Below are 23,372 nucleotides of genomic sequence, written 5' to 3' on the forward strand. Positions count from 1 at the left end.
GGGCTCTAAGCAACACTCTCTCTCACACACACACATAGCCATATCGCAGTGAGTGCGTCCGCTGCCTCACTCTCGCCCGCGCCAACAATCCTCACCCCCCCCCCTCCTCTCGTGGTCATGTTACCAAAGCCATTAGTAGCGGTGTTGTCTTTTTATCCATCGTCTTATTTCGTCCCCACCCCCACCCTCTCCTCACTCACTCCACGCTATTAATTCATTCACTTAGAGCGAAGGGAGACAACTCGACGACTGCACGCTGGCTGCTAGCATCACGAGTTAGTTAGAGTAGCCCCTTGGCAGCAGACGGAGGTAGCTTGTCCCTGATATTTTTTCAAAGTTCTCTCCTGTTAGAGTCAGCTGTTTTAATCTTCGGGAGTAGCGAAGATGCATAAAGGGAATCAGCGGTTCTACTTTCTGTATATAATAGGAGGATTTGATCTGGACAATGTACTTGACCATCTACTGTGGGACTAGACAAAACGAGTTGTGTTGAATTATTTTCTTTACATCTTGCAGTGCTTGTTTGAGTTTTAATATTCGATTCCGGAATTCTGTACTTTTGGATATTTGATGTACTGAGACAAGATTTTCATTGTGTACACGGGACTGAGCTGTGTACAAAGGAAACGTACGTGACTTGTTCAAATCTCGAGGAAGCTATGTGTCTCTAGTGAGTACACTCTCAGGTACACATTTGTGTTTGTTTTTGTTAAGGGGGTTTGAGGCTAGTCTCAGTACGCGCATGTGCGCTCATGTTTTGAACACTGAGATTTGTAGCCATGCTTTATTCTTTCTCTGAATGACGATTTAATTATCCAGTGTTGGCGTCATGGTCAGGTCACGATGTTTGGCTTATATGTTGGCTTAATGAAACAATAGAGTCAATTCATTGTTTCTTTTAATGCACACACAGATATAAATATATATATATAGATTGTCCATCGTGATCACATCAAGACTAATTTTGTCATTCAGTAAGCTGAGGGCTTTCATGTGGGCCTCTTCGTGTCGCCGGTGAGACTTCTTTGAGCCAGGAGAAATGATCGTCTAACATACAAACACTCACACGCACACATTTTTAAGATATATATATATATATATATATATATATATATATATATATATATATATATATATATTATATCGGCATGAAATGTATTCCATTTATATATAGTTTATAGTATAAACTTTGAACAGTTCTACTCTCAGAGATCTAGTTTTATACAAGTTTGTGAGTCTATTTCCCTACAGGACGTGGGTTTTTAAAAAAGGCCTAGCAGACACTAAAAGGTTTAACCATCTTTAATTATTGACACCTGGCAGTCCTCGCTGCACACACAGAATGTAAGGTTCACCTGTTTCTGTGACCTAAGGTTAACAAGCTTGTCAGGTGGCCTGCACCCACGCAAACACTCACACACCATCAGGTACCTACTTTACCTCGATGGAATCAAGGAATCCTAAAACTGCAGAATAAATGTCACACCCTTTACAGAGATTTAAACCAGGATCCCTCGTTTAGGAAGTCACTCTTGACCTCCTGACCACCACACCCCATATTACTTTTAGATGAATCAATACTTTTGGTCGATTATTCTAAGACCTTTAGTGTGTGTGTGTAGCGGTATTGATGTTTTCAATGATTCTCAACATTTGCCACTTGATGGCATCTCTATTCTTTGCAGACCGCTCTGTCCAGTGTGAGGACAGGACTATGATCATTAGCATCACGTGGAAGAACACAGAACATCAGTTTAGACCTGGAGTCTCTGACCATTACATTAAAACACTGCACTTTTAATTTAATTAAACCATTTAATCGATGCCAGTTTAATTTGGCGTAAATTAATTACTTGACATTTTAACTAGTGTACTATTGTGATAATGGTCGGTTGATTAATGTTTTATATATATCAGAGTATATTTGTAATATAATGTTCAGTGAATGGATTTCAGTTTTAAATTGTTATAGAGTAAGATGTGAGGTAACACTGCTTGACAGGGTAATGGTTCCTGTCTCTTCACGAGCTGTACGTTAAGAACTCTATTGAAACCCGATTTGCATCGCAGTTCAGTCACCTAGTCTTGTACTAAATAAGATGATTTGGAGCAGTTGTAGAGACATTGTGACTGTCATTGTATCATTTTTATTTCCAAACCTCTATCACGTCACTCTGTCTGTCCGTCCGTTCGTCTGTCTGGTCAAAATCTTTGCACAAATTTTGTTCCTTGTCGATGAATCAATCCAAAAAAAAAAGTAACCACATAGTTTATCCATGAACCAATATTGTTTTATATGGAAAATGTACTAAATTCTAAAACAGTAGGTTAGTGTAGAGAATTGGGTCGTTCGATAAATATTTTAAAACTAGCAATGGACTTATAAACTTTTAAGTACTTGAATAGCTCAATGGTAAAACATGTTGGCCTGGAGGCTCGAGTTCGAACTCTAGCAGCATTTTGTTAAAGATAAAATGACATGATTAATTCAAAATAATTGCTTCAATTTCACTTGATATACATCTAAACTTTGATTGATATATTTAACTTTTTCACGTTTTGCTTCTCATTTGGAATTGAACTCAAGTTCCTAGTTGTGTCAATCAAAATTGTCAGCCAGTCGATGACACGACAATATCAGTTGTTGTTGTTTTCTTAGTTATTTGATCCTAGCAATGGAATTGAAATGTCACAGAAAGAGCCTAGAGAACACCTACAAAGACCGCATCCCAAATGAGATTAGAGACAGGAGTAGTACAGCGATTGGATCCCACGATGACCTGCTAACTACTGTCCAAAAACACGTAAATTAAAACTCTATGACAAGGTCTTTGGGGCTGGCAAAAACTTTCCTTCAAGAAACAGAACCAAAAAAAAAAAAAGAGGCAGACAAGAGAAAACGATGGGAAGACAACATCAAAGAATGGACAGGTCTGTCAGAGATTCTATCAAATGAAATAGACAGAGAGGAATGGAGAAAGACGGTCAACGGATCTTGTGTAGTTCCCCAACGATCTATCAGACTAAAGGATAGGTGAAAATGAAGAATTATTTTATATTTTAACCATTATCTTCGGCTTATAGATGTTTGTGTGTGCAAGACATCTTGGATATGATCTAATATCTACTTAGTATCATTGATATGATCTAATATCTACTTAGTATCATTGATATGATCTAATATCTACTTAGTATCATTGATATGATCTAATACCTACTTAGTATCATTGATATGATCTAATACCTATCATGGATAAACAAAATAACAATTATAAAATGAATATGTATGAAATGTATCCCAATTCTCTCTCAAGCTGCTATATTATCGGAGCTAACATAAACCCAAGTGACCAAATCTCTCAATTCTTGTATAAAGGGAGCGTGCGGCCCGTGTTCAGTAAATTTTGCGACCTGTACAATGGGTCAGTCTGTCCACTAGTGTCACATGCTTCTCGTGCTCACACGAGTTCCTCAACTATCACGAACAAATTGAATCTACGAGGGGTTCGTACCTCTGTGCTAATACCCACCTAGATCAAGGACAACTAGAGGAAGGGAAGGTGTGTGTGTGTGTGGGGGGGGGGCTAAATTAAAAGTATAAACAAATTAATAGCACCACACACACAGTTTTTTTTTTAAATCAACACATCTGGCTAACATGAGTGGTAACACGGGTAAGTCGGTAGAGAAATGTAAACTGGGCATTATGTCACTACTGCTATTTAACAGTTGAGTAACGTCTGTAATATATAAGATAAGTAGTACACTACACTATTATCAGTCAGAACTACAGAGGGGTGTAGACAAGAATTGTTTGAAACATTGATGTATGATATAGAGCTATGTAAGAGATGTAGACTTTGAAAGAATTGTTTGAAACATTGATGTATGATATAGAGCTATGTAAGAGATGTAGACTTTGAAAGAATTGTTTGAAACATTGATGTATGATATAGAGCTATGTAAGAGATGTAGACTTTGAAAGAATTGTTTGAAACATTGATGTATGATATAGAGCTATGTAAGAGATGTAGACTTTGAAAGAATTGTTTGAAACATTGATGTATGATATAGAGCTATGTAAGAGATGTAGACTTTGAAAGAATTGTTTGAAACATTGATGTATGATATAGAGCTATGTAAGAGATGTAGACTTTGAAAGAATTGTTTGAAACATTGATGTATGATATAGAGCTATGTAAGAGATGTAGACTTTGAAAGAATTGTTTGAAACATTGATGTATGATATAGAGCTATGTAAGAGAGATACAATCTTAAACAACAATTACAAGTCGATACATATTTTTGTATGCTTTGACCTTTACTTAATGCATGCATTGGAAACAAAAGTTGTTCAGTCCATAGATTTGAAACAAAAGTTGTTCAGTCCATAGATTTGAAACAAAAGTTGTTCAGTCCATAGATTTGAAACAAAAGTTGTTCAGTCCATAGATTTGAAACAAAAGTTGTTCAGTCCATAGATTTGAAACAAAAATGTTTGATACATGCTTTTGATACAAAGTTATTTAGTAGCCTACTGTTTGAAACCTTTCTGTCACGTGATGCATGTAAATCGCAGTGCTATCTGGCCTCTCTGATTACATGGACGCTGTACATATTAAAACCGTGGAGACTTGGTCCAAGAAATTATCAGATACTTATTTGGTCCGCATGCCAAAAAAATGGGTGTGCACCACTGACCTAGTGAAATGTCTCTCAGCTTGTTCTGATACTAAAGTTTGTTGACAAATTTCATATTAAATCTAGAGGCTTTGATCAAACTCCCATGCATTCTTATCGGTCTAATTGGGCTTTGAAATCGTAGTCTATGTCATAAGGATTGTTTCCCCTGACCACATGTAATGAGTCGGTTTTAGCTGAAGATAGGTAAGGCACTGTTTGACCTGACCATGTCTTTTATTAGCGGCCCCCGAAAGGGGAAAAGACGCTATTAGTTTTGTGCGAAATGTCTGCCCGTCTGTCCGTCCGTCCCGTTTAGATCTCGTAAACTAGAAAAGATATTGAAAATCCGACATCACAATATTTTAGACCATTCAAAGTTCTGATGCAACGGCTACTTTTTTTTTTTTTCTGAAAGCGAAAAATCTAATTTTTAAAATCAGTTATGCAAGCAGTTTTTTAAAGAGAAAAAGCTAATTAGTATGCATTATAAGTTAGACCTAATTTAAAACGAATAGTAATCTTGTAAACTTCATTTTTCTGAACTTTTTTTGTTTTGCGGATTTTTTTTTTTTTTTTTTTTTTTAGGATTCGAATAAGAGATTGAGCTTTTCAAAACAATTAGATCAATTATAAGACATCAGTTAGGCCAGGGGAGGCGCTGTGGCTGAGCGGTAAAGCGCTTGGCTTCCGAACCGGGGGGTCCCGGATTCGAATCCTGGTGAAGACTGGGATTTTCAACTTTGGAATCTTTGGGCGCCTCTAAGTCCACTTAGCTCTAATGGGTACCTGACATAGTTGGGGAAAAGTAACGGCGGTTGGTCGTTGTGCTGGCTACATGACACCCTCGTTAACCGTAGGCCACAAAAACAGATGAACTTTACATCATCTGCCCTATAGACCACAAGGTCTGAAAGGGGAACTAGTTAGGCCAGGTTCACATCTAACTTTCACCTATCCTTTGATTTGCGGGACCGTTGGGGCACTACACAAGATCTGTTAACCTTTTTCTCCATTCTTATCTCTTATTTGTTTTTGATATAATTTCATTCGGATGTTCTTTCTGAAAATATTGAAGCCTGCCTGGGTGGACCACTTCGGGGGCCGATTTTGAGTTTGTGTTTCCACACAAACTGTCTTTTGTAACCTTGTTATAATTGTTATTATAGAGCTACAAGTATTTTCTAGGTGCGCATTACAATCATGCCCCCTGGTTTGATTTTGGAGTGGAATAAAAACAAGTAGTTGAAATGAGACTGTCTTGTCTTGGACTACATTATTAGACTTTATAATTGTTTCGCTTCACACACAAGAGTTTGCGTTACGAGCAGACATGACGTTTAGCGGTGGCCGATTGAGGTGTTGTTGGAAATGCTGAGTAGAAACTCTACTATTCCGAAGACGGGGAAGGCTGGGGGGGGGGGGGGGTTGTCTTTTAATAGTACCTGACACCTAGATAGTAAACTTAATATCAATGTGTGATACTTACTGTGACTGTATTATTTAACAATATGCTTAAATTAAGCGTTAATATGTGTATATACAAACATGTATCTCTTAGAAAGCATAAACGTATCACTTGTATTTAACCATGGACTTGTATTTAGCCATGGATTTGTATTTAGCCATGGACTTGTATTTAGCCATGGACTTGTATTTAGCCATGGACTTGTATTTAGCTATGGACTTGTATTTAGCCATGGACTTGTAAGTTCTCGACGCGTTTCAATCCAGCCACAATTTTCGTTGAATAGGTCGCCACCATTGAAAGTGAGATATTTCCTTTGACTATTAGTTTGACCTACTTGGATGGGTCTAATCTATAATTAACCAGCCCGCACACGCCTTTAAGCAGCTTTGATCAGCTATTCAAATAGAAGCTCAGGATGCGGGCGCAGAGAGTGTGGCGTGTCACGCCGTATCTACGTTTCTACCACCCTGCATCTAACTGACAGTAAGTGTCACCAGATAGACGCCACCACCACCGCCCCCCCCCAGCAGCCCACACCTACGTTTGTGTCCTCACCCTCACTTCCACACACACACACTTCCACGCACACACACACACTTCCACGCACACACACACACTTCCACGCACAGCTCTTTACCGCCCCCCCCCCTGATATTCTGCGGTCTAGATGTAAACAAATTACTCACATTTATCAGAGAAGAGCTCACGTTCTGCGTGGTGCTAAATGGGCAATGCCGTGCTCTTGGTGTGAGCCTTAATGAGTTCAGCTGTCTGCCTGAGATTCCCGCCTCCCTTAGCTTGGAATTCACTAATTAGACGAGTCGCTTTATCTATCGTCTCCACTGTCTTGTTAATTGGTCCGCCATTAGATTGTGGAAGCCGCCTGTCTCTCTACACAAGTTCAACCTTTTTTTTTTTTCATTAATTCTTTGATAAGCTACTTTAAAAAAATGGAAAGAATTTAAATTTTTAAAAAAATCTTGTTTAAGCTTGAATAAATGCAGGTAGAGGAGACTGTTTTCCTTCATCAAACCACATTCAGTAGATTGTGAATTATTCAAAGCAAGCAAACCATTTGACTGCAAACCCTTTGTCTGCAAACATTTTGACTGCAAACATTTTGACTGCAAACATTTTGACTGCAAACCCTTTGACTGCAAACATTTTGACGGCGAACCTTTTGACAGAACATTTTGACTGCGAACCTTTTGACTGCGATTATTAGCTCACTCACATGTTAACTTTTTCAATGACCTGAATATTCTTTGATGTAAATCACTTGTTTGTTTTTTTTCCTATGTAAAACAACTTTTACATTTTCTTATAATAATTTATACCAATTTTCTATTTAATGCTGATAATTAATATTTGGCTTCGCCTTTCTCATTTTTTTAGAAGTAGATATTTATATTTTGTTGAAAAAACAACAACAGAAATACTCTCACATCATCTGTTGATACAATCATCTTGGATCGAGACAGATTTACATCTTACAGGTTTTCTTGTCTATGTATATTTTTATTAATTTTTGAATGAATATTTTCTTATAAAAGAAATTAAAAGTGATAATATGTATGTATAGAACAGTGTCTTTATAATTAAAACTACGATGGACTAAAACACTGGATTGTATGCCAACCAACAGCTTGCTCCACGTGGTCTTGACAGAACCAATCTAAAGAGTATCCCCATCACTTCATCCAGTTCTAGAAATGCTCTGTTCTTGCATCCGAATAAATACATTGGGAACTGATTATAAACACTCCCATAGCGTTCTTGAAACTAGACTGCAACTCATTGTGTGTGTGGTTCACTTCAAACAGTTACACATTTCCCTCACACTCGACTGGTGTTTTTCTTGTTCTAATTAAATGCACTCTAAAGAAAGAGGATCATTAGGACAGCTAATCATTAGGACAGCTAATCTTATCTTAATTGATAAATAGAACGAGAGCACCGATGACAGAATTATCATGCAAATTGTAGCATTACAAAATACAAAACAACAAAAAGCCCTAATGAGGCTCTGACAGACAGGAGGAAAACTAGAACGACTTTTTGTTGTTCACTTTAAGATCAAAACTATTTCATTTCCTGTGTAAAACAGAACTGTTCGTTATTTGAAGTGAGGTTCATAACTGTTCGTTATTTGATGTGAGGTTCATAACTGTTCGTTGTTTTGCAGTGAGGTTCATAACTGTTCGTTGTTATGAATGTGATCTTCATAAATGTTCGTTGTTTTGCATAACTGTTCGTTGTTTTGCTGTGAGGTTCATAAATGTTCGTTTTTTTTGAGGTTCATAACTGTTCGTTGTTTTGCTGTGAGGTTCATAACTGTTCGTTGTTTTGCTGTGAGGTTTATAACTGTTCGTTGTTTTGCTGTGAGGTTCATAACTGTTCGTTGTTTTGCTGTGAGGTTCATAACTGTTCGTTGTTTTGCTGTGATGTTCATAAATGTTCGTTGTTTTGCTGTGAGGTTCATAACTGTTCGTTGTTTTGCTGTGATGTTCATAAATGTTCGTTGTTTTGCTGTGAGGTTCATAACTGTTCGTTGTTTTGCTGTGATGTTCATAAATGTTCGTTGTTTTGCTGTGAGGTTCATAACTGTTCGTTGTTATGAATGTGAGGTTCATAACTGTTCGTTGTTTTACTGTGAGGTTCATAACTGTTCGTTGTTTTGCTGTGAGGTTCATAAATGTTCGTTTTTTTTTTGAGGTTCATAACTGTTCGTTGTTTTGCTGTGAGGTTCATAACTGTTCGTTGTTTTGCTGTGAGGTTTATAACTGTTCGTTGTTTTGCTGTGAGGTTCATAACTGTTCGTTGTTTTGCTGTGAGGTTCATAACTGTTCGTTGTTTTGCTGTGAGGTTCATAACTGTTCGTTGTTTTGCTGTGAGGTTCATAACTGTTCGTTGTTTTGCTGTGAGGTTCATAACTGTTCGTTGTTTTGCTGTGAGGTTCATAAATGTTCGTTGTTTTGCTGTGAGGTTCATAAATGTTCGTTGTTGTTGTTTTTTTTTTGAGGTTCATAACTGTTCGTTGTTTTGCTGTGAGGTTCATAACTGTTTGTTATTAGCTGTGAGGCTCATTGTGAACTTACCTTAGTTACCGCCACTTTGACACGACCTTCACCCTTTCTCCTTTGAAGTCATTTCAAGGGTAGATTTAACAATGGAACAAAATTTGCATTTTAGTTGCATAAAAAAAACTATTTTGTTTTAGAAAAAAAAAGTTATATTTCTTTGCTTCAAACACACCGAGATGCATGTAGGTGTTGTAACAGTTTTCATGTAGGTGTTGTAACAGTTTTCATGTAGGTGTAACAGTTTTCATGTAGGTGTTGTAACAGTTTTCATGTAGGTGTTGTAACAGTTTTCATGTAGGTGTAACAGTTTTCATGTAGATGTTGTAACAGTTTTCATGTAGGTGTTGTAACAGTTTTCATGTAGGTGTTGTAACAGTTTTCATGTAGGTGTAACAGTTTTCATGTAGGTGTTGTAACAGTTTTCATGTAGGTGTTGTAACAGTTTTCATGTAGATGTTGTAACAGTTTTCATGTAGGTGTTGTAACAGTTTTCATGTAGATGTTGTAACAGTTTTCATGTAGGTGTTGTAACAGTTTTCATGTAGGTGTAACAGTTTTCATGTAGATGTTGTAACAGTTTTCATGTAGGTGTTGTAACAGTTTTCATGTAGGTGTTGTAACAGTTTTCATGTAGGTGTAACAGTTTTCATGTAGATGTTGTAACAGTTTTCATGTAGGTGTTGTAACAGTTTTCATGTAGGTGTTGTAACAGTTTTCATGTAGGTGTAACAGTTTTCATGTAGGTGTTGTAACAGTTTTCATGTAGGTGTTGTAACAGTTTTCATGTAGATGTTGTAACAGTTTTCATGTAGGTGTAACAGTTTTCATGTAGGTGTTGTAACAGTTTTCATGTAGGTGTTGTAACAGTTTTCATGTAGATGTTGTAACAGTTTTCATGTAGGTGTTGTAACAGTTTTCATGTAGGTGTTGTAACAGTTTTCATGTAGGTGTTGTAACAGTTTTCATGTAGGTGTAACAGTTTTCATGTAGGTGTTGTAACAGTTTTCATGTAGGTGTAACAGTTTTCATGTAGATGTTGTAACAGTTTTCATGTAGGTGTTGTAACAGTTTTCATGTAGGTGTTGTAACAGTTTTCATGTAGGTGTTGTAACAGTTTTCATGTAGGTGTAACAGTTTTCATGTAGGTGTTGTAACAGTTTTCATGTAGGTGTTGTAACAGTTTTCATGTAGATGTTGTAACAGTTTTCATGTAGGTGTTGTAACAGTTTTCATGTAGGTGTTGTAACAGTTTTCATGTAGATGTTGTAACAGTTTTCATGTAGATGTTGTAACAGTTTTCATGTAGATGTTGTAACAGTTTTCATGTAGGTGTAACAGTTTTCATGTAGGTGTTGTAACAGTTTTCATGTAGATGTTGTAACAGTTTTCATGTAGGTGTTGTAACAGTTTTCATGTAGGTGTAACAGTTTTCATGTAGGTGTTGTAACAGTTTTCATGTAGGTGTTGTAACAGTTTTCATGTAGATGTTGTAACAGTTTTCATGTAGGTGTTGTAACAGTTTTCATGTAGGTGTAACAGTTTTCATGTAGGTGTTGTAACAGTTTTCATGTAGATGTTGTAACAGTTTTCATGTAGGTGTTGTAACAGTTTTCATGTAGGTGTTGTAACAGTTTTCATGTAGGTGTAACAGTTTTCATGTAGGTGTTGTAACAGTTTTCATGTAGGTGTAACAGTTTTCATGTAGGTGTTGTAACAGTTTTCATGTAGGTGTAACAGTTTTCATGTAGATGTTGTAACAGTTTTCATGTAGGTGTAACAGTTTTCATGTAGGTGTTGTAACAGTTTTCATGTAGATGTTGTAACAGTTTTCATGTAGGTGTTGTAACAGTTTTCATGTAGGTGTTGTAACAGTTTTCATGTAGGTGTAACAGTTTTCATGTAGATGTTGTAACAGTTTTCATGTAGGTGTAACAGTTTTCATGTAGGTGTTGTAACAGTTTTCATGTAGATGTTGTAACAGTTTTCATGTAGGTGTTGTAACAGTTTTCATGTAGGTGTTGTAACAGTTTTCATGTAGGTGTTGTAACAGTTTTCATGTAGGTGTTGTAACAGTTTTCATGTAGATGTTGTAACAGTTTTCATGTAGGTGTTGTAACAGTTTTCATGTAGGTGTTGTAACAGTTTTCATGTAGGTGTTGTAACAGTTTTCATGTAGGTGTTGTAACAGTTTTCATGTAGGTGTTGTAACAGTTTTCATGTAGGTGTTGTAACAGTTTTCATGTAGATGTTGTAACAGTTTTCATGTAGGTGTTGTAACAGTTTTCATGTAGGTGTTGTAACAGTTTTCATGTAGATGTTGTAACAGTTTTCATGTAGGTGTTGTAACAGTTTTCATGTAGGTGTTGTAACAGTTTTCATGTAGGTGTTGTAACAGTTTTCATGTAGGTGTAACAGTTTTCATGTAGGTGTTGTAACAGTTTTCATGTAGGTGTTGTAACAGTTTTCATGTAGGTGTAACAGTTTTCATGTAGGTGTTGTAACAGTTTTCATGTAGGTGTTGTAACAGTTTTCATGTAGGTGTTGTAACAGTTTTCATGTAGGTGTAACAGTTTTCATGTAGGTGTAACAGTTTTCATGTAGGTGTAACAGTTTTCATGTAGGTGTTGTAACAGTTTTCATGTAGGTGTTGTAACAGTTTCATGTAGGTGTAACAGTTTTCATGTAGGTGTTGTAACAGTTTTCATGTAGATGTTGTAACAGTTTTCATGTAGGTGTTGTAACAGTTTTCATGTAGATGTTGTAACAGTTTTCATGTAGGTGTTGTAACAGTTTTCATGTAGATGTTGTAACAGTTTTCATGTAGGTGTTGTAACAGTTTTCATGTAGGTGTAACAGTTTTCATGTAGGTGTTGTAACAGTTTTCATGTAGGTGTTGTAACAGTTTTCATGTAGGTGTTGTAACAGTTTTCATGTAGGTGTTGTAACAGTTTTCATGTAGGTGTAACAGTTTTCATGTAGGTGTAACAGTTTTCATGTAGATGTAACAGTTTTCATGTAGATGTAACAGTTTTCATGTAGGTGTAACAGTTTTCATGTAGATGTAACAGTTTTCATGTAGGTGTAACAGTTTTCATGTAGATGTAACAGTTTTCATGTAGGTGTAACAGTTTTCATGTAGGTGTTGTAACAGTTTTCATGTAGGTGTTGTAACAGTTTTCATGTAGGTGTTGTAACAGTTTTCATGTAGGTGTTGTAACAGTTTTCATGTAGATGTTGTAACAGTTTTCATGTAGGTGTTGTAACAGTTTTCATGTAGGTGTAACAGTTTTCATGTAGGTGTTGTAACAGTTTTCATGTAGGTGTAACAGTTTTCATGTAGGTGTTGTAACAGTTTTCATGTAGGTGTTGTAACAGTTTTCATGTAGGTGTAACAGTTTTCATGTAGGTGTTGTAACAGTTTTCATGTAGGTGTTGTAACAGTTTTCATGTAGGTGTTGTAACAGTTTTCATGTAGGTGTTGTAACAGTTTTCATGTAGATGTTGTAACAGTTTTCATGTAGGTGTAACAGTTTTCATGTAGGTGTTGTAACAGTTTTCATGTAGGTGTAACAGTTTTCATGTAGGTGTTGTAACAGTTTTCATGTAGGTGTTGTAACAGTTTTCATGTAGGTGTAACAGTTTTCATGTAGGTGTTGTAACAGTTTTCATGTAGGTGTTGTAACAGTTTTCATGTAGGTGTTGTAACAGTTTTCATGTAGGTGTTGTAACAGTTTTCATGTAGGTGTTGTAACAGTTTTCATGTAGGTGTTGTAACAGTTTTCATGTAGGTGTTGTAACAGTTTTCATGTAGGTGTAACAGTTTTCATGTAGATGTTGTAACAGTTTTCATGTAGGTGTTGTAACAGTTTTCATGTAGATGTTGTAACAGTTTTCATGTAGGTGTTGTAACAGTTTTCATGTAGGTGTTGTAACAGTTTTCATGTAGGTGTTGTAACAGTTTTCATGTAGATGTTGTAACAGTTTTCATGTAGATGTTGTAACAGTTTTCATGTAGGTGTAACAGTTTCATGTAGGTGTTGTAACAGTTTTCATGTAGGTGTAACAGTTTTCATGTAGGTGTTGTAACAGTTTTCATGTAGGTGTAACAGTTTTCATGTAGGTGTAACAGTTTTCATGTAGATGTTGTAACAGTTTTCATGTAGGTGTTGTAACAGTTTTCATGTAGGTGTTGTAACAGTTTTCATGTAGGTGTAACAGTTTTCATGTAGGTGTTGTAACAGTTTTCATGTAGGTGTTGTAACAGTTTTCATGTAGGTGTTGTAACAGTTTTCATGTAGGTGTTGTAACAGTTTTCATGTAGGTGTTGTAACAGTTTTCATGTAGGTGTAACAGTTTTCATGTAGGTGTTGTAACAGTTTTCATGTAGGTGTTGTAACAGTTTTCATGTAGGTGTTGTAACAGTTTTCATGTAGGTGTAACAGTTTTCATGTAGGTGTTGTAACAGTTTTCATGTAGGTGTAACAGTTTTCATGTAGATGTTGTAACAGTTTTCATGTAGATGTTGTAACAGTTTTCATGTAGGTGTTGTAACAGTTTTCATGTAGGTGTTGTAACAGTTTTCATGTAGGTGTTGTAACAGTTTTCATGTAGGTGTTGTAACAGTTTTCATGTAGGTGTTGTAACAGTTTTCATGTAGATGTTGTAACAGTTTTCATGTAGGTGTAACAGTTTTCATGTAGGTGTTGTAACAGTTTTCATGTAGGTGTTGTAACAGTTTTCATGTAGGTGTAACAGTTTTCATGTAGGTGTTGTAACAGTTTTCATGTAGGTGTTGTAACAGTTTTCATGTAGGTGTAACAGTTTCATGTAGGTGTTGTAACAGTTTTCATGTAGGTGTTGTAACAGTTTTCATGTAGGTGTTGTAACAGTTTTCATGTAGGTGTAACAGTTTTCATGTAGGTGTTGTAACAGTTTTCATGTAGGTGTTGTAACAGTTTTCATGTAGGTGTAACAGTTTCATGTAGGTGTTGTAACAGTTTTCATGTAGGTGTTGTAACAGTTTTCATGTAGGTGTTGTAACAGTTTTCATGTAGGTGTTGTAACAGTTTTCATGTAGGTGTAACAGTTTTCATGTAGGTGTTGTAACAGTTTTCATGTAGGTGTTGTAACAGTTTTCATGTAGGTGTTGTAACAGTTTTCATGTAGATGTTGTAACAGTTTTCTCTTGTATAATGTCTTTAAAAAACAACAACTGAAGGTCTCACAAGCTAATGCCCAAATAGCAGTATTTATAACCTGGTCCTAGTTAATGAGGCATTGAAGAACTCTTTGGTAACGTGTTGGTCAGGTCCCTTGTTGTCTGGGTCAATGTCTGTCTAATTGCAGTGCTTGTAAATCTATCGGCTCATTCTCGCCTTCTGTTTATTGTCAGCATTTAGAAACCTGGAGAGTAAATACAAACGAACAGATAGTCATGTTGGTTCGCAAAGGATTAAAACAGATAGTCATGTTGGTTCGCAAAGGATTAAAACAGATATTCATGTTGGTTCACAAAGGATTAAAACAGATAGTCATGTTGGTTCACAAAGGATTAAAAGAGATAGTCATGTTGGTTCACAAAGGATTAATATCAATGATTACAATCCTTTAGGTCCTATATCTATGTATACGTAATTCATATCTCGAGAAACACAATAGTCATATATCTATTACCTATTACCAGACAGTCGGGCCAGATAAAGAGTGTGCAGATGTGTACTGAAAAAGAAAATTGAACGCAGTGTTTTATTTTCCATTAGATCAATTCTAAACGGGATCTGTTGTATGTGCACTCGAACAAGGGAGATTATTTATAAGCAGCATTGGAGATGCCCACATTTGGCGTATCTTATGCAAGTACCTGTATATACTATATCAACCTGGACATCGAGATCTTTTAACTTCAAAAAAAATGTTAAAATTTTCAAAAAAGTTGAAACAAGATGTTGTTTTGTAAAGTAGTTATAAGAAGTACAGGTTTTTTTTTAACCCTAACCTATGTAACATATCATTTAATGTTTAGATCTAGATGTAGTAATTGAGCATCAAATAGAAGAGCATCCTTGTCTCATAATTCTTATTTTGAGATACATAATCTAGAAAGATCTAGGTCATCAATCTATTTAAATGTACATAGGCCTACGATGATTAAAACCAACACACATGAATTATTTCGATCTAGGATTTTCGAAACATTATGTCAAAGGAAACTAGCAGGAAATGTTTTATTTTTTATATTTGCGTGAATATATAGTTCTGCGATTAATAGCCCATTCTATTTTTAAAAATCGCAAAACGGTATTACGTATTTCTAAACTTTGAAAACTAAAGATCATTTCTTTTTCTAAGACAGAAAAGATTGATTTTCCTAGATTCGGTGCGACTTCCCTTCCAGCTTGAGCATGAGTTACGCACATAAAAATCTCTATATATAGGTCTGTGAATTAATTCATCGCGGATAAGTATGACCCTCCGTTTTCCCGTCTAGATATAGTATATATAGGTCTGTGATCCTATGTCCAAAATATAGGAATTATAATATAGATAGAAAGTAGTTCTAAATATATATGTGTGTAAGCATGTGATAATTTGTGGGCCTAGTTAGCGCTGCAGAACCAAAGTTTAAAGTTCTTTGCTTGTATTAATAAGACAATGTTAAACTACCCGCGAAGCATACTTCAATTTAATATGTCCATAATTCTATTTTGATTTATCGGCCTTGATATTATTTATTTTGTACCTGTTTATCTCCCCTGTCTTCCTCTTTATTCTCTTACGTATTTTCTCCTTTGGTTCTTTTACATCGCCCCCCCCCCCCCCCACATTTCTACATATTACTTTCTCTTCTTTGCTTATGTTACTGTCATGTATAGGAGTCAAAATGTAAACAAAGACGTCTTTCACCTTCACCTATTCCTTAGTCTGTTGAACCTTTGGGGCATCACACAAGATCTGTTGACCGCCTTTCTCCATTCCTGTCTGTCTTTCTCCTTGAACAGAATTTATTTCAAGGAGGATAGTACTGTGTTAAAAATGTCTATATGCTAATCAGCACTACATAGTAATCAAAGGGCATCTTTGTAACATAGGAAACATTGATCAGAGTTAACGGTATGTATGTATGTGTGTCACTGTGCGTGTGTGTGTGCACGCGCCAAACGTTTTATTACTGAATGTGTGTGTGTGTGTGTGATCTATTAACAACCAGTTTTTGTTCCCTTTGAAGACCTTATACTGTTCATTGATTTCGTTGTACACACAATAGTTGTGTAGCCTCTGAACTAAGCCCACAATTTTCTCCGTCATATACTTAAAGTACTTACTCTCTAAACAAAATGGTTTCGCTCTTCTTTCTCTTGTCCCATCTTATAGCCTCGTTCCCAAGTTGATGTTCTGATAACGAAACAATCTACAGTTGTCCTAAAGGCCTAACTATAGCTCTATGCTTTGACTCTAAGAGTTTATTAACAATCATTCTGAATACATAGTGGCTACACTTTTTTGTTTTCAAAACTTATATCCAAACACTCTGGTACACATTTTAACACGCTATTTCTCCCACACGCATTCTCGGATCAAGTTGAAACTTTACGCAATTATTTATTGTAGCTAATACCTAACAAAAATGGAAATAATAATTTTAAATAATAACCAATTATTCAATTTATTACTGGTAATTATTGTATTTGATACTATAAAGGGATATTACTCCTTCGATATTAAGAGATATGGCTAAGTATGTGGCTTTTGTCACTTAGATCATTGTACACACCTATTCTCGAATCAACTTGACACAACTTTATTGTTATTGTACCTAACAAAACATGAATCCATTTAAAAAAATAACCAATGAGACAATTAATTATTGGTAATTAATTATTTTATTCGATACCGAAAAAGAAAATAAATTCTACATTAACGAGATATGTATAGTTGTAGATGTGTAGTCAGCACTGCAAGATTACCCTATTTTAAAAAAATTCTATGTATCAAAATGTACACATTGTCGTCTGGTACGCGCTTTGGACTGTAAACTCGATGTTCCTTGTTCTGCCGACATCCCTTGCCGTCCAGCGTGAAGTTTAGGCTTCAATGCAGAAGTAACATCCGAAACAAAACAAAAAATTGGCTAAAATCTTATTAGGATTTTCAACGTTAGAGTATAGGAAACTTTCTCTCTCTCTCTCTCTCTCTCTCTCTCAATAGCGTTCTACTAGTTCCTTCATTACATCACATAAATTTAATTTCTTCTCTAAAGAGTTCTACATAAGTTCTGTTACGTATTAGTTGTTGAGTTACCCTCTAATCAGCCCTGCACTACACCTCCTCTCTAAGACCCCTCCTCTCCAGACCCCTCCTCTCATTAACCTATGCAACTCCTCCCCTCGTCACCAAAAAAAAAAAGCTTTCTCCCCATCCTGCCTCCTCCCCAGGGAAGCCATTTCCTCGATACCTCATTATTTCTGTACACTCACTCTGACTCCCTTCTTTTAACCTCGGCTACCAATTACAAGAACAAAAATGGAGCCAATTAAAGCTAAAGGGAAAGTCTCACTCCCTCCCTCTCACTCCCTCTCTCCCTCTCTCTTCTAGTTTTTTTTTTCGTCCCTAGCCTCGTGTACGTCTTACTGAACCGCTGGGGCCCTCTACTGTTGTGGGCCTTTTTACTTGATGTGGTCTAAATGGTACCCACTTGACGTGCTACTACCATAGTACACTTTATGTGGTCCTGCTGGTACCCACTCTATGGGGTCTAAATCAAGCCCACATTATGTGGTCTACATGTTTTCCCACTTTATGTGGTCTAAATGTTGCACAGTTAGCGTGGTCCGTCTACAAAAGGAATGTTCTAATTATTGGTGAACTTTTTAGCTTTATTGCTCCTCCCTCCTCCTGAATCATTTAAGTAACTGTCTAAGTAACTGTCTAAGTAACTGTCTAAGTAACTTTCAAACTCTTGAACCTGAGCTCAACTACACTTTACAATGAAACGTAACCATGATTCCGCCAAAAAATGTCACTTCTGTCCTAGGCATCACATTTAGGAATGTCTTGACTTGACTCTCGCAACGTTTTGTTTCGTAGAAATCGAGTTTCTTGATTGTAGTCTTGTCTGCTATTGTAGTCTTGTCTGCTATTGTAGTCTTGTCTGCTATTGTAGTCTTGTCTGCTAGGACAGAGTTTCCCTATACCTTGTCTTCTAACATAGTCTCGAAACTAAACTAGGTCACTACATGTAGGTTACCTTGTCTTCTATACTGATGGCATCTTGTCTTAATGACATGCCTATTAAAAACAATAGGACCTAAATGTTTATAGTGAAAACAATGAATACTATTACAAATCCATATTATATCTCTAATTCGGTATTAATTAGATTTAATTGTATTTTTTTTTCTTGTATTTTTTGTGTTTGTTGCTGTGACAATAGCAGATTGAAGTTGTCCTAGCTTCTCATTGGTCCAGAGCTTCTTCAATGTCGCTATGTCATTGTAACGTGCAACTTGTTTACTTTTCCTATCGATACACTCAATCGTCGTGGTCAACATTTTAGTTTCCTATTGATACACTCAATCTTCATAGTCACACTCAATCTTCATAGTCAACATTTTAGTTTCCTAATGTGTAATTATCGTACATATTAATATCAAATATAATACCCCTCGGCTACCCCACTCCCTTGTTGGAGAGACAATAACAAAATGTGTGGTTATAAAAGCAACTAGATATGTTTCCCAATCCGAAGATTAAAGAAAAATGCGAGGCAGACCCAACCGTGACCTCATTTTTGTTAAACTAACGCATTCTGTTTCCAGCTGAAGTCGATTCATTTTCTTTTCTTTGTCTGCGCCTGTTTTAACAAAGCTTATATCAACTCACTCTGTCTGTCTGTCTGTCTCGGATCAACTTGAAACTTTTAATCTTAATGAATACAAAAAAAAAACTTAATTTATTAAATAGTTGTAATTAAATACTTTTGTTCGAAAATGAAAAACAAAATTAAATCTTACAGTACTGAGATATATGGCTGTACATTTTGAGTTCTTCCCTTTAGATCTTTTGTTTTTTAAGTTTTGTTTGTCTTCGTGAACGTTTCCGTTGCGTGTTCCAAAGTCAATGAGATCACGGCAGCACAGATCCATGTCACGTCAGGTCTTCCTGCAGCACAGATCCATGTCACGTCAGGTCTTCCTGCAGCACAGATCCATGTCACGTGAGGTCTTCCTGCAGCACAGATCCATGTCACGTCAGGTCTTCCTGCAGCACAGATCCATGTCACGTCAGGTCTTCCTGCAGCACAGATCCATGTCACGTCAAGTCTTCCTGCTGCTTGTCATGCTTACGGGTGATACAAGAGGTTCATAGGGAGGGCATCTCTCGATCTAGCCAAAATGATTTTATTATACAATCACATAACAAGTGGATGGAAAATGGTATTTGAATGCCAACTCTAAACTAGAGATGGGAAACGAACCGAACCCGAACCGAACGAACCGAACTCGAACCTCACTTATGACCGAACCGAACCGAACCCGAACTTTGAAACTGCTTAGTACGAACCGAACCGAACGAACCCTCCTTTTCTTAACCGAACTAATTTTGTAATTTTTACATCCTTTTTTTATATTTTGGGTTTTAAAAAAAATTACTTAAATATTTTATTTAAATTCTAATGATTCCATTATACTTTGAAAACTTGGGGGGGGGGGGTATTTTGAAAAACAAAAGTGTGTGTATGTGTTTTCTGGTGGCGGTAAGAAGAGGTTAAGCGATTAATTGGTGCTTATGCATTAAGGATGATGAAATTAGCGTAATGCAAATGTGAAACGGCAGACAATCTTGAGACATATAAGAGTAAAGACGTTGTTTTGTGGTGACCTAGATTTTGTTTAGATATTAGTATATTTCATTTATATTACATCTCTATCTCAAGTTAAATATGTGAATATTGTAATAATAGTTAGGCTATATTGAGTTGTTCACATAAGAACTTTATTTTAAAGTTTATTAAGTTTATATATTATTATAAGGCTTGTCTTCGAGTCCGAAGATGAGTGAGGAATGCAGTTTTTCCCATGGCTGCGCAGGCCCAGCTGTGAAATACATATTTTGCCACATCCAGGCCAAGCATAACCACTGTTCGCATTTGGTCGATTTAGTTTTTCTTTTCGCGTCTACGTTTGTCCTCGGCAGCGGATTTTCTTTTGGTTTCAAATGTGTATCCCGCGGCCTTCGTGAGTGACCTCCAGCTGTCTTGTTCTGAGGCCGCATGCAACCAGGTGCTCTCTTCTATGTCAGCTAAGAAAAGTTGACGCCTAAGCTGGTCTTTGAAGCGTTTCCGTGGGGCGCCTCTGTAACGTCGACCACCTTTTAGCTCACCAAAAAAAAGACTGCCTTTGGCATATGTTCGTCTCACATACGGGATACGTGCCCTGCCCAGCGTAACTGTCGGACCATAAGAAGTCCATCTATACTATCCTTACCGGTAAAAATATAAAACGCCTATATTGGTTCAATTGTACTAGCTGTTTGTAAGCGACAAACCAACGACTAACTAACAAAGAGAGGGGGCATCGAAAAAAAAAGTTTTATTTTTAGTGTAACTTATCTGAATATTAGTACATGTTTAAAAATTAAAATATATTAAGTGGAGATGTCATTTTATCTTCTAATAAGACCTTGTCAACTGAAGACTGCTTTTTGCGAGGCGCGTATGCACAATATGGGTCAAAACGTTTTGAAGAAAACATTTTAAAACATCTCCTCTAGTGTGATTCTTCTGCATTTTTTTTGTCTCAGAATAGTCGAATTTCTTCCGTATATTGCAATTTATAATAGTGACGACTTATGTGTGAAAAAAAATAAATCCTCGATAGAGACGAAGAATATTTCTTTAAAAAGATCACGCCCATCATAGAAGTACGTGCGCAATATGTAGGCCTACCTAGAATGTCCCTTGCATAATTCTATTGGCCAGGTCTGCCTCTTTATTATTATATTTAATATGGCCCTCTACTTTTTTTTTATTATGATGAATAGTGCGTTCTGAAAGAAAGCACATCGATATTAGCCTTTTTAAAAAATTCGATTAGCGCCGAGTCACGCCCTGAAATAAACCACTTGCCGACTTGAGCGAAAACCTGCTGCATCTTCATTTCTATCTCCATTAAGAAATTTTGACAACGCTTAAAATGTATGTAGGCAACATTATTTTGGAAAAAGTATTGCCCATAGGCCTATTATATATTGCAAAGTATTTGTTTTATGTAAAAATTCAAATAAAAAAGTTTTAACTAATAAATTGCATTAAACCTTATAACTTAATTTTGCTATTACATAATTTCATAACATCGAACCGAGCCGAACCCGAACTTTGGACCTGACCGAACCGAACCGAACCCGAACTATAGCCGCCATCGAACCGAACCGAACTCGAACTTAAATCTGACCGAACCGAACCGAACCCGAACTTTAAAAGTTGGGTTCGATTCCCATCTCTACTCTAAACTACATCAAATACAAATTCTTCATATCCACAAACTGAAATAGAGCGCCTGGTATTTAGTTGGATATTTCTGTTTAAGTTCTATGTATATCTGTTGTATGAATCGAGGAATTAGATTTATCTTTTTACCAAGTATATCTTAGTTGTGTTCCATTGTATTGCCGTGTTCCTACACACTTTGGTTTCTAAGAGCACACTCAACGTGTGAACCTGTTGTACAGCCAGTCCACTCTAGCAAGCAATAGGGAAAGGCAACTTTCTCTAACACCCAGGCAACTTTCTCTAACACCCAGACAACTTTCTCTAACACCCAGACAACTTTCTCTAACACCCAGACAACTTTCTCTAACACCCAGACAACTTTCTCTAACACCCAGACAACTTTCTCTAACACCCAGACAACTTTCTCTAACACCCAGACAACTTTCTCTAACACCCAGACAACTTTCTCTAACACTCAGACAACTTTCTCTAACACCCAGACAACTTTCTCTAACACCCAGACAACTTTCTCTAACACCCAGACCAGACAACTTTCTCTAACACCCAGACAACTTTCTCTAACACCCAGACAACTTTCTCTAACACCCAGACAACTTTCTCTAACACCCAGACAACTTTCTCTAACACCCAGACAACTTTCTCTAACACCCAGACAACTTTCTCTAACACCCAGACAACTTTCTCTGACAACCAGGCAACTTTCTCTAACACCCAAACAACTTTCTCTAACACCCAGGCAACTTTCTCTAACACCCAGACAACTTTCTCTAACACCCAGACAACTTTCTCTAACCTTCAGACAACTTTCTCTAACCTTCAGACAACTTTCTCTGACTCCCAGACTTTCTCTGACTCCCAGACTTTCTCTGACTCCCAGACTTTCTCTGACTCCCAGACTTTCTCTAACACCCAGACTTTCTCTGACTCCCAGACTTTCTCAGACTCCCAGACTTTCTCTGACACCCAGACTTTCTCTGACTCCCAGACTTTCTCTGACTCCCAGACTTTCTCTGACTCCCAGACTTTCTCTGACTCCCAGACTTTCTCTGACTCCCAGACTTTCTCTGACACCCAGACTTTCTCTGACTCCCAGACTTTCTCTGACTCCCAGACTTTCTCTGACTCCCAGACTTTCTCTAACACCCAGACTTTCTCTAACACCCAGACTTTCTCTAACACCCAGACTTTCTCTGACTCCCAGACTTTCTCTGACTCCCAGACTTTCTCTAACACCCAGACTTTCTCTAACACCCAGACTTTCTCTGACACCCAGATTTCTCTGACACCCAGATTTCTCTGACACCCAGACAACTTTCTCTGACACCCAGACAACTTTCTCTGTCACCCTACCCACAAATATCTACATTGTAGAGATTCTCTATGAAAGTCTGTTATAATGTTTTGGCTGGTGTTGACCTGACAGTCGGTTGGTTTTCAAGCCGAAGTTTTTAGTGTTCAAATACTGGTCTGTTTCTGTAACCCACATCTTTGTAGAGGAAACTGACATCAGACGTCTGCTCTCAGTTTTATCAGTACTTACTAGTTGTAGACTTGTCATACAAACACGACAGGAAACTATCAAGTTCTTTGGTTATCCCAGGTCTGATAGGAAAGGTGGTTAACTCGATTT

At 36.8% G+C, this 23,372-nt stretch overlaps 1 protein-coding gene across 8 annotated transcripts in view; it reads left to right on the top strand.

Annotated features, from left to right (window-relative positions):
- Positions 1-23,372, top strand: part of LOC106074398 (LIM domain only protein 3-like) — a 179,260-nt gene that overhangs the window by 134,096 nt on the left and 21,792 nt on the right. Inside the window, exon 1 of one of the 8 annotated variants that reach the window (XM_056044176.1) lies at positions 3,621-3,674. The exons of the other annotated variants lie outside the window; for them this stretch is intronic. Within the exon in view, the coding sequence (XP_055900151.1) occupies positions 3,659-3,674 (16 nt within the window). The 5' untranslated portion in view covers positions 3,621-3,658. Of the gene's footprint in view, positions 1-3,620; positions 3,675-23,372 lie in introns of those variants that run through there. 8 annotated transcript variants of the gene reach the window in all.

The sequence above is a fragment of the Biomphalaria glabrata genome, chromosome 10 (assembly GCF_947242115.1).
Source record: "Biomphalaria glabrata chromosome 10, xgBioGlab47.1, whole genome shotgun sequence".
In the NCBI taxonomy this organism is placed as follows: Eukaryota; Metazoa; Mollusca; class Gastropoda; family Planorbidae; genus Biomphalaria; species Biomphalaria glabrata.